At 38.2% G+C, this 13,096-nt stretch overlaps 1 protein-coding gene and 1 long non-coding RNA gene across 2 annotated transcripts in view; both read left to right on the forward strand.

Annotated features, from left to right (window-relative positions):
- The window catches only part of LOC149049734 (uncharacterized), a 38,815-nt gene that overhangs the window by 21,909 nt on the left and 3,810 nt on the right, over nt 1-13,096 (forward strand). The gene's annotated exons all lie outside the window — the stretch shown is intronic.
- LOC149049735 (uncharacterized) lies at nt 8,542-10,569 on the forward strand. The gene has a single exon (XM_089196356.1). The coding sequence runs from the start codon at nt 8,651-8,653 to the stop codon at nt 10,415-10,417; it is 1,767 nt and encodes a 588-aa protein (XP_089052482.1). The 5' UTR covers nt 8,542-8,650; the 3' UTR covers nt 10,418-10,569.

Consider the following 13,096-nt stretch of genomic DNA (forward strand, 5'->3'; position numbering starts at 1 on the left):
AATGGATATGCTCCAGGTACGACTGGCATGGGATTGCAAAACAGACCAGTTTGGTTTCCACCGACTATGATGGATGCTCCTGTACCAACAATTGGAAGAGGGGCAAAAAAAGGGGAAAAAAAGCAGAAAGGACAAGGTCTGTTGCTGGGAAAAAACTCTCCCTTCAACGGAATACCAATCCTCGGAAACATATTGTGAAAAGACCACCCTTTAAAAATGTACCAATCACAAACCTTGACATTCAAAACTGGGTTGAATATCTCAAGATTCCAAACTTCGGTGGGGTGATATCCAGAGATCAAATAAAAGATTGCATCCCACGACACTCTTTTGTTATCAATGTGAACGAGTCAGATGAGCCTGGTTCACACTGGGTAGCGATGTTCTTCGGTTCTGATCTCATCTTGTACTTTGACAGTTTCGGTCTTGCTCCACCACAAGAGGTGTTGATGCTTTGCGAAAAACATCGAGTTGGTTACACATTCAACAACACACATTATCAAGCGTTTACAAGCGTCTTGTGTGGTTACTATTGTCTCTTCTTTTTGAATGAAATAAGTCGAAGGATGAAACCACATCTAGCTCATCAAAGTTTGTACTCTGTCTTCAACGAAGTGACAGAACCACTATCATACAGTGACACCTTTTCGAACGAACGTTTTATCAAAAAATATTTCAAAGAGGTTTAAAATCTTCAAAAATATATCACAAAAATTTGTGATATATTATAAAACAATGGGTTTCTCTGACGGTTATCATCAAATTGCTCACAAGCAAAAAGGCAAAGAAGGACCTGAAGGACCACCAGGTCCAAAAGGACAAAAGGGTGACGCAGGACCACAAGGACCAAAAGGACAAAAGGGTGATACCGGTTCACAAGGTCCAAAAGGACAAAAGGGTGATACCGGTCCACCAGGTCCAAAAGGAGATACGGGATCACAAGGACCTTCTGGTCCAAAGGGAGATACCGGCTCACAAGGTCCAAAGGGAGATACAGGTCCACAAGGACAAAAAGGTGATACAGGTTCACAAGGACAAAAAGGAGATACAGGTCCACAAGGACCTGCTGGTCCAAAGGGAGACACTCTTAATCTTTCAAACTATCTCGACAGAACAAAAGGTGGCAGTATTCAAAAAGCTTTAAATTTCATAGGTGCTAATGATTTTGACAGACAGATAACAGGTATTTCAGATCAACCTAGTGGTGGAACCAGTGTTATCAATTTGAATAAGTTGAACACTGAACTCAATAAAAAGGTTGACACAACAACATTCAACACAAGTATAGTAAAAAAATCAGATTCAAATGCTGTTATTTTAAGAAATGGTTCTCAATCTATGACTGGCAATCTTAACCTAGGAAACTATAAAGCGATCAATTCAGCTGCACCGACAAGTGGAAGTGATCTTTGTAATAAAACATATGTAGACACACATGTGAACAACCAATTATCACATAGTGTTAGTACCAAGTTGAACAATGATCTGAATTACATGATGGATGATAGTCAATTTAGTGATGAAGATGATATCGCTGGGAAAACAATGACTACCAAAGACTTCCATGAATTCAATAAGAAAGTAAAACCTTTTGAATTATCACATGATTCATCAAAAGGTTATTATTCAAGCAGATTTGGTGTCAATATGTATTCTGCAGCAAAATCAGAATACACGGTTGTCTGTGAAGTGTGGTGGGAATCTAGTAAAATTGACTATACCAAAACCAAGGTGACTGCTGCAAGTTCTGTTGAGTCAATTAGAACACAACGATCAAATCGATTTTCAAATCACATTCGAACTCTTGTACATCTAACAAAATGGAGTGATTCATTACCAAATTATCTTATGTGGGATCTTGTATTCAAATTCAAACAAGGTCAGGCATATGATCAAAAATTAGATATCTGGGTTGTACTCTATGGTACAAAGGGTTATCATAACAACATACCAGTTGAAGTTTATGATCGATGGTGGAAAATAGAAAATGGTAAACTTAACATTTACCCGGAAACAGTTTTGAGAAATGAACCAACGACAGATAAGAACCCAACAACCAAGAAATATGTTGATACAAGAACAAAAAAAATTTGGTATAGAGGAAACCTAGCACATAATAATAAAAAAACTGTAGAGTTTTATGTGAATGGAACACCACAACATAACACCAACGTTTCACAGAGTGATAATGCTGATTTCACGGTGAATTCAAGTGATAAAACAAAACTGATTGTCAATAATGCTGGTCTGTATATGATCACATTCATCGATGGTTTTGCAAGTGTACAAACATCAAATCTCAAGTTCATTTTAGGTAATGAATTTGTGTCAACAAATACTAATAGTGGTGGTCTTACACTTCCACTTGAAAACACTTCCTCCATGTGGAAGACCACAATGAACACAGTAATGTTTTTTTTCCAAGCAAATACATCACTAAAAATAGAGACAGACCATAATAATACAAAACTTGATGGATTGGGATTCAGCTACATCATGATATCAAAACAAGATTGATAGTTATCAAAACAAGATTGATAATTTATTTTTTATAATAAATGACTGACACAACCATTTTCAACTTCAACCATATCGATTACTCAATTGGAAAAGATAAGATCGATAAGCTCAAAGCTCTTTACAAACACTATCACAAGAAGTGGTGGTGTTCGAGGAAAACCTTCAAGGGATTCAAACGAAAGAGTCTTTTCTGTAGTTTGGGAAGCACCTCACTCATTATTATCGGGTCACTCGTTGGAGGGTTGACTATGAACCCGATCCTGCTTGGTGTAATAACAGGTACTGGTCTCTTTCTGAAGACCTACACCGATGTGAAGAAGTTTGACAGAAAGATTGATATGTGCAAATTTGCCTTTACAACCTATGAGAAGATCTTAACCGAACTGAGATCCTATCTGAGAGGAACCCCGTTCGACAGTGCAGTGTTTCTCAATGAGGTGAGACTCATCGATGATACAATCACAGATCTATGTCCAATCTTTCAATCCACTAAAGTACTTAAGCAGTATGAAACACGTTTTGAGGTCAAGTAAAGTTAATAATATTAATACTTTCCTCTTTCGTTTTGAAAGAGGAAAAAATGTAGCCTTCTCTTTAGTCTTCTTCATCTTCATCATCAGATGGGGAAAGGGTAACCAAAACTTGCCTCTCTATAAGTGGTTTGACAAAGATGTCATTCACCTTGATCTGTAACGTTACAGTTTTATCACTGATATAGATCGACTCGATCATCAACGACATCTTCACTTTGCAATATTGATCAAGATAATCAAGTGGATTCACTTTATCAATCCCTCTTGAGTGAAAAAGTGTGTATATCTTATCAGCCTTCTTGGAGAAGATGAGCTTTGAATAAAGAATGGGTGGTCTTTCATCTTTCTCAATCAAAGGGATTTTCAACATTTCTGCAGTTTCAATTCCACACTCCTTCTCAAGATGTTCATAACACAGCTCTTCAATCTTTTTCAATCCACAATAAAAGTCAAGCTCTTTTTGTGATGTTTCTTTGTACTCACTCCAGAGGCAGGTGGGGATTGAGTAACCGTTGAGATTTTCAACTTCATCCACACTCTTTTGCACACCGAAAGAGAAGAGAAGAGGAGATTCAATCACCAACGGTCCTCGTCCTCGGTTTCGTCCAGGAGTCTTCACCTCAATCTTGATACTTTTATTACCATATTGGTTAACAACAGTATCGTGGAAGATAACATTCTTTTTGGTAAGCTTATTGAGACTTGTGATTTGCATTCTTAAATATTATCAACATTTCTTTAAGATGTTTTTTTTATCTTTTTGAGATAAATGTTCTTTTTGCTTTTGCAACTTTAACACTTATCTTTTGAGATAAGTGTTCTTTTTGCTTTTTGCAACTTTGTCACTTATCTTTTGAGATAAGTGTTCCTTTCTGTTTTACAATTTTATCAATTATTTTCTTTGTATAACTATTAGTAAATGGTTAAAATTCCAAAATTAAATACACCTTCTTCAAGTGTAACTCCAAAGAGAAGAGTACCTGGTGTTGATTTTCTTGATGAAGAGTATAGGATGCTGATAGCTGGTCCGAGTGGAAGTGGAAAGATAAACACCCTAATGTATATGTTGAGAGAACCGCTTGTCATTTACGATGAGATTTACCTCTACACACCGAACACTCATCAAGAGTTGATACAAGATCTTCAAAAGATTATGCATCAACACTCAGAGAAACTTGGGTATGAGATTTTGCATGTGATGAATCCTGATGAAATTCTTGACACAACAGAGTATCCAAGAGGGAACAGAAAGGTTGTGATTTTTGATGATCTTATGGCTGCAAAGGATGATGTACAGAAGAAGATCTTGAAGCATTTCATTGATGGAAGACATCATTTGATCTCACCGGTGTATCTGAGTCAATCATATCACAGGACTCCTGTCGATATCAGATTGAATTGTTCTCATCTGATTCTGTACAAACCTACAATGACTCGCCATCGAAGTTTAATCGCTAGTGAGAATAGTTTTGAACCAGATCTGTTCTCAAGACTTAAACCTTTTGACTTTCTTTTTCTCGACAAAATAAAAGAAACATGTATGAAAAATTTCAATGAAAAAATTTAGCAAATTTAAATTGAATGTAAATTCAAAAGATGAAGACTTATTGTGTCAAACAGAGAAAAAAGACCGATTCCGTACCTGGGAGTGAAAGACGGGAGATTGCAAAAAACGGTCGTCCAATGATTAAATCGAAGTGTGCAGAGTGTGGTAGTACAAAGGTAAGGTTTATCAGTGGAACCACCAAAGGTGGAATGATCCGATCTGATTTGTCAGGAGGATTTATCGATATTCACAAAGCTATCGGAAAACTACCAAAACCGGACGGTGGTTGGACTCTTCCAGGGCACAAGTATACAGGGCCGTACAACCCCCTTGAAAATCAGGTTCGATACGATCCAATGACAGGAGAGATTTTGGAGATCTATGACCAACCCACAGGCCCGACCGACGCTATCTCTATGCAACATGATGTTGATTATAGTGTCTGTGCAAACAGCAGTAATCCGAAAAAATGTAAGAATGTGGCTGATAGAAAGATGGTCAAAGCTCTCGATGAGATACCATTCTCCGACAGGCAGTGGGGTCATTGGGCTGCGAGAAACATTATCAACACAAAACAGAAGCTTGGTCTGGGTTTGGGGAAAAAAAGCTGAAAAAAAGTAGTCAAAGTGGCAAGTGGTGGCAAGAAGAATTAGCAGATGAGTTGCACAGACCGGTGAGACGAAACTTTAGGAAACGACAGGTTAATGTCAAGGGAATTGATGAGATTTGGTGCTCTGATCTCGTCGAGATGCAAAAGTTTGCAAAGTGGAATAAAGGTTATCGTTATCTGCTGATGGTTTTGGATGTCTTCAGTAAATACGGTTGGATTGTTCCGTTGAAGAATAAAAAGGGTGAGAGTGTGGCTGATAGGTTCAAGAAGATATTTACAGAGGGGCGGGTACCGAAGAGGCTCTGGGTTGATAAAGGATCAGAGTATTACAACAGTTATGTCAAAAACTTGATGAAGAGCAAAGGTGTTGAGATGTACTCGACAGAGAATGAAGAGAAATCATCTGTCTGTGAGAGGTGGAATCGTACGATCAAAACCGAGATGTGGAAGCAGTTTACCATTCAGAACAACACACAATATCTCGACATTCTGCCAAACATTGTCGAGAAGTACAACAATCGAAAACATAGATCGATTAAGATGTCGCCTGTTGAAGCTTCCAAGAAAAAGAATGAGGATGAAGTTTATATGAATCTCTTTGGTGATTTGAAACAAGTCAAAATTGAGCCAAAATTTACTGTTGGTGATCATGTTCGTATCACCAAATTCAAACGAAAAGTGTTCGACAAAGGATTCACCTCGAATTGGACAGAGGAGATTTTCGTTGTTGACGAGGTTCAATATTCTAACCCGATCACTTACAAGTTGAAGGATCTGTTTGGGGAAGAGATCAAAGGTACTTTCTACGAACAAGAGATGTTGAGAGCAAAGCAAGATGTTTTCCGAATTGAAAAGGTTATTCGAAAGAGCAAAGGGAAAGCTCTCGTAAAATGGAGTGGTTATCCAGAAAAATTCAACTCATGGGTTGATGAGAGTGAACTTCAAGGGTTATGAAAAAATGAAAAAAAATGAAAAGAAAAAAGTCTTAAAAGAATATTTGATAATAACAAGATGGATGATCTTGAGTCTTATTCAAAACCTGCACTCATGGAAATAGCGAAAGAGCTGGGTTTGAAAGGTCGTCATAAACTAAAAAAAAAACAATTGATTGAGTTAATTAAAAACCCTCCTCCTCCTCCACCTCCTCGTGCAAAATTTACAGGTGTGAAGAAAAGAGTAACACTTCAACCTGTTGATTCAGAAAGAGAAGAACTTGTCTTTCCCTCAATAAATGCCGCTGCAAAACATTTTAACATAAATTCTGGAAGATTTGGTTATAGAATCGCCAAAAAAAAAGACACAATAGTTATTGATGGGATAAAATACAAGCTCACATTTCAAAGTTATACATTGAAGAAGTGTAAAGATTAAAGCATGTTTTCATCACTTAAACCGAGTGATGAAAAAAATTTAAAAAAAAAACTGGTTTAAAAAAAATAACTTAATAATAAAATGGATAGAAATACTGTCAAACAACTTCGTCAGATTGCAAAAGAGCGTGGTCTTCGTGGATACTCGAAGCTTCGAAAAGCAGAGCTTATTGAATTCATAAATCTATCAACACCATCGGGAGTAAATTTACCCGATGCTCCTATTCCTACACATGAGATACCAAAATCTCAGAAAATCTTGAGTCCAGCGAAGCCAGCACTCGTAAAGAAGAATAAGAAAGCTGTCGATGATGGGAAGAGAGTGGTAGAGGATTGGAGCCAGTGGTTGAAAGAGATCGATGCACCGAGAGTTGTAGTTGATGACAAATTGAAAGATTTCAAAACACATATCGCTGACCTCTACAAGAAAAGAACTCAGCCCAGTTTTACACTTGTTGAGAGCAAGTCTGCATTGAAACAATTCACAAAAAAATATACGATTGATGGGGTGAAAGGTTATGGGGTGTTGGGATTTCTTCAGGCTGTGAAACCGATTGTTATCAACTTTCTGCAAACGCAGAAGAATATCAAGATAGAGTTCGTTCTGAGGTGTAACATGTCAAAGACAAACATTGCGACAGGTGAGACTATGGTAAAGCTTGTATATTTTAAATCTTTCGTAGAGATTGTATTTGAAGAGACTGATAGAGAAGATATTTATCAGAGAGGTGTTGACAAAATGAGAGAGAGTTTGGCTAAGTTTACGAGAGAGGGAAGTGGATGGGTTCTCCATTCGATTGAGGGTTTAGATTTGCATACGGTGAAATATACTCCTTTGAATGGTTCATCATACATTAAGCTACCAAATAATCTTGCGAGAAAAAAGGCTATCATAAACATAAAGAATGAAGATGATGAATGTTTCAAATGGTGTGTTACAAGAGCTTTGAATCCTGTTGTGAAAAATGCTGAGCGTGTGACAAAAGTTTTGAGAGAGCAGGCAAAGAAATTGAATTGGGGTGGGCTTAAGTTTCCACTCACCGTAAAGGATATTCACCGTTTCGAAATTTTGAATCCAAGTCTTGCTGTCAACGTTTACATCTACGAAGGAGGACTCAAACCCTTGAGAGTGAGCAATGTCGAGAGCATCAAGTCCCGCATTCATCTTCTTCTGTTATGTGATGGTGAGGAACAGCATTACTGTCTTATCAAAGATTTAAGTAGGCTTGTATCAAGTGATCTATCAAAAAAGAAAAATAAGAAGTTTATCTGTGATAGATGTCTCAATTATTTCGGAACTCAGAAAGTGTTTGACACCCACCGTGAACTCTGTCGAGATCATGAGGCTGTGAGAGAAAAAATGCCGAAAGATGAAACTTTTCTTTCTTTCAAGAACCACCACAAGAAGATGGATATGCCGTTCGTCATCTATGCTGACTTTGAGTCGATCATCAAACCTTTACACACCGTTCAACCGAATCCTATGAATTGTTATACCGAGAAGAAGCAGAAACATATCCCGGTGAGTTTTTGTTACTTTGTCAAATGTTCTTTCGATGACAGACATTCGAAACTGGTTGAATATACAGCAAAGTCTGAAGATGAAGATGTTGCGCAGATATTTGTTGACATGCTTGAAGAGGAGGTTAAGACAATATACAAAAACCACCTCCCAAAAGAGATGATCTTCACGAACAAAGATGTTGAGGTCTTTGAAAAGGCAAAGTGTTGTTGGTTATGTGGAGGAGCGTTCGAGATGAGAGATGAAAAAGTTCGTGATCATTGTCATTATACCGGCAAATTTCGAGGAGCTGCACATAATATTTGCAACCTGAGATTTAGACGACCAAATTTCACTCCTGTTGTCTTCCACAACTTGGCAAACTATGACACACATCTCTTTGTCAGAAATCTCGGTGTTTCAGAAGGTGATATCAATTACATTCCCAACAACACAGAAAAATACATCAACTTCACAAAGAGCATTGAAGTAGACAAGTTTTTTAACGAGAAAGAAAACAAAGACGTTGTTGTCAAGAGAGAGTTGAGATTTATTGACAGCTTCAAATTCATGGCTTCCAGTCTTGCAAAGCTTGTCAACAACCTCGTCAAAAAGGATGACTCTTTTGAGAATACAAAAAGATACTTTGATGGAGAGAAGCTTGATATTTTGAAGAGAAAGGGTGTCTATTCTTACGAGTGGTTAGATTCTATCGATAAATTAGATGAAACTGAACTTCCACCGATCGAAGCTTTCTTCTCTATTCTCAGTGGTAGTGGAATAACTAAAGAAGAGTATGAGCATGCGCAGATGGTGTGGAAAACCTTCGGAATGAAGACGATGCGAGACTATCACAATCTTTATAATCGAAGTGATGTTCTATTGTTGTGTGATGTTTTTGAAAACTTTCGAAAGGTTTGCAAAGAGAACGACGGTCTCGACCCCTGCTGGTACTACACCGCGCCTGGGTTGGCTTGGGATGCATGTCTCAAGTTGACAAAGATAAAGCTTGAGTTGTTGAGTGATCCGAACATGTTGCATATGTTTGAGAAAGGTATTCGTGGTGGGATTTCCATGATTCCAACAAGGTACTCAAAAGCGAACAACAGATACATGGGTGAGAAGTTTGACCCCTCTGAACCTTCAAAGTTCATCACATATCTTGACGCAAACAACCTCTATGGTTGGGCAATGAGTAAGAGTCTACCAACACATGGTTTTAGATGGGTTGATGAAAAAGACTTTGACGAGTGGAAGAATTTTCCTTGCATTCTCGAAGTCGATTTGGAAGTCAAGGAAGAGTTAAAAGATCACTTTGACGACTATCCTCTCGCTCCTGAAAATTTGTTGGTTGGGAAAGTAAAAAAACTGCTCTGCACCTTGAATGAAAAGAAAAAATACATCATCCATCATGAGACATTAAAACTTTACATGAGTCTTGGAATAGAGATTGGAAAGATTCATCGCATCATCAGGTTTGAAGAGCGGGAGTGGATGAAAAAATACATCGATCTCAATACAGAGTTGAGAACCAAAGCTGACAACGATTTCGAGAAAGACTTTTTCAAACTAATGAACAACTCTGTCTACGGCAAGACGATGGAAAACATTCGGAAACGGGTTGATGTCAGACTTGTCAACTCAGAAGAGAAGGGAAAAATGTTGGCAAAGAGACCCAACTTCAAACATTGTACAATATTCTCCGAGAATCTCTGTGCAATAGAGATGAGAAAGACAGAGGTTTATTTCAACAAACCTGTCTATCTCGGAATGTGCATCCTCGATCTCAGCAAGGTTTTGATGTATGACTTTCATTACAACTACATAAAATCCAAGTATGGAGATAGAGCAAAGCTTCTTTTCACTGATACAGACAGTCTTTGCTATGAGATTCAGACTGAAGATTTTTACAAAGATATAATTGATGATGTAGATTGTCTGTTTGACACAAGCAACATTCCGAAAGATCATTCTTCTGAATTACCGCGAGTGAACAAGAAAGTTATTGGAAAGTTCAAAGATGAGGCGGGTGGAAAAATCATCGAGGAGTTTGTCGGTTTGAGGGCAAAGCTTTATAGCTACAGGATGTTTGATGGAGGAGGTGAGATGAAAAAGTGTAAGGGAGTCAAAAAGGGAGTAGTGGAGAGTACCATCAGCTTCGATGACTATAAGAGATGTCTGTTTGGTGGTGGAAAACAGTATCGGAAAATGAACACCCTTCGAAGTCGGAATCATGATATTTTCATGGAGGAGATCAACAAAGTCGCTCTGTCTGCCAATGATGATAAGCGAGTCATTTTACCAGACAGAGTGAATACACACGCAATTGGGTACTAATTCTCGAAAGTTCACCATAATTTAATAGTGTATGCACGTGAAATATTGATAATGTTGTTTAAAGAGGCACTACTTATCGAATGTTTGCCATAAAGTAATAGCTAAAATAAAAATGAGCCAGAACCCGCCTTTCCCCTACTACTATCATTGATGACGGAATATCGGGTCTTATTTGACAACTGCAATGTGATCTTATTCAACTCTTTGTTTAACAATAAATTGTGATGCATAATAATGAAATAATTCATCGTGGTTGGTCTTTTAAGTGACACTTACTCGTTAGGCTTTCCTTTTCCTTCACCTTCGATCTCAAAGTAATGTTCTTTGACACTACCCTTCATATAGTGTGGACCTGAAAGCTATTTTTAATATCTTCTCTACCCCCTTAGGTAGTGTATAACTGATGGTTATTTTAAATCCCTCCAATTTAATCCTGGGTAGTGTATACCTGAGGGTTATTTTTAATCTCTTTTATACCCTCTTGGGTTCTGTATACCTGAGGGTAAGTTTTAATCTCTACTATACCCTCTTGGAAGGTGTATATCTGTGTGTTACTTTTTATCACTTCTATACCCTCTGGGGTAGTGTGGACCTGAAAGCTATTTTCAATATCTTCTCTACCCACTTTGGTAGTGTATACCTGTTGTTTACTTTTAATCTCTTTTATACCCTGCTAGATAGTGCATACCTGAAGTTAATTTTTAATCTCTTCTTTACCCTTTTGAGCAATGTATGCCACAGGGTTATTTTTAATATCCTCTATACCCTCTTGGGTAGTGTATAGCTGATTGTTATTTTAAATCCCTTCTATTTCCTCCTGGGTAGTGTATACCTGAGGGTTATTTTTTTAGTTCTTCTATGCCCTCTCGGGTACTGTATACCTGAGAATTACTTTTAATCTCTTTTAGACCGTCTTGGGTAGAGCATACCTGAAGTTCACTTTTAATCTCTTTTATACCCTCTTGGGTAGTGTGTATCTTTGGGTTATGTTTGATCTCTCCAATTCCCTTCTTTGGTAATGTATAACTTAGGCTTACTTTTAATCTCTTCTATACCCTCTTGGGTAGTATATACCTAAGGGTTGATTTTAACCTCTTCTCTACCTTCTTGAGTAGTGTAAACCTGAGTTTATATAAATTTGGCGGAGAATGGCTTTTGTTTGAAGGACATATACTTACTTAATGGCATGAATTAGTTATGTCGCACTAGAGCTCCCATGTGGGTTGTCGAGGGACTATAATTGGTTGCAGTTTGCCCTTACAAATGCAAATTTGCTCAAAACTGCCTGCAGTTGCGAATACCCAGTGGAACTGAACTGTCCATCAAATGTACAAGAAGAGAACAAACAATAGAGTTCCGAGCAATCCCCATCGCTTATTCCGATCATAGGATTATTTAGTAGTCAACCATGTATCTCATTTGCGCCGGACAGCTGCGCTGAATTTCGATTAAATGCCAGCAGTCTTTCCCCGAAACGCCTTTGTGGTCTTCAGAATTAATGTTATGAGAGGTTTCAACGCAATTTAAGCCTCTTGTCCTCTTTCCAAACTTCAGTGAGCAGAAGCGGCTAGTTTAATTTGTTCACGAACGTCACACGCAATTTCTGTCTTTGCTACTGCTACATTTCATTCTATCTTATCCAGAGCTGATCAATCATTCGCGCGATACTTGCTTGAAATGCGGACAATGCGCTTACGAAACGAATTCTTAGCACCCTCTCCCGCTCATGTTTTGAAGTTGCTGAAAGTCGTTAAAACTTAATAATAGCTCGTCCATCAAGGCACGACTGAAGGTGTTAGCTTAATGTAAGTTGTCAGCGACCGTTTATGCCGCGGACGTGCACGTAGAGAGGGTTGATCGTCGGAAGATCGTCTTGTTCCAGGAGAGACTTCTCTTTAAATCGGAGATGTAGTTCTTAAAAGAACTGTTTTGTTTTAGCAAAACGAGATGGAAGGTGGAATCTGTAATAGAACTGCTATTTTTCACTTAAACGGAATGAGGTTCCTAAAAGAACTTTTCTCTACCTTGGAGGCAGACTGTGTTGAAATTAGTCCTCAGGGAATTTTCGATTGCCATAGGCTTTGCTGCGCGACTTGACAAACAAATCTCGCGCTTTTGATACTGAACGATAATTCTTTAATTGCAAGGTATAATTATGTCCTTGAGACAAACTACTCGTTCACCCATTACACTATGTTGATAGTAACTAACATGTTAGGCGATTCTGCACGGAAAACAAACGAGCGCGATAAATGCTCTGGGTCGGCCGGCAGTACGCGTCAGCACCTCATTGTTAGCAGAGAAGACTTGCAAATGTTTGCTGTTGTACATTTTTTGAAAAGGCATCGACCCCTCATTGTTTGTTTTTATCCTGTGCTAGACAAATTTGGTGACTAAAATTTTGGGCCGCGAAATGGCACTCTCGAGCCGAATTCCCGTAAGGTTGGCACAGGGCGCAGAAAGCACCTCAAACTTTCGCAGCGGCACTTGACTTTTTACACAGTCACAAAAATATCAATTAGTCTTTACGCGTGAAATGTTGGTGTAAATTCTTTTACATTATTTACCACAAGCGCAAGCAAATTTTTTTTTCTCTTTCCACTGAGCAGGATTTGAAGGATTACTCAGAACATGGGCAAAACTGGTTAAAACGTCAAATATCTATCTGCAAATTAAATC

Source organism: Pocillopora damicornis, chromosome 2 (assembly GCF_964200805.1).
Source record: "Pocillopora damicornis chromosome 2, jaPocDami1.2, whole genome shotgun sequence".
Classification (NCBI taxonomy): domain Eukaryota; kingdom Metazoa; phylum Cnidaria; class Anthozoa; order Scleractinia; family Pocilloporidae; genus Pocillopora; species Pocillopora damicornis.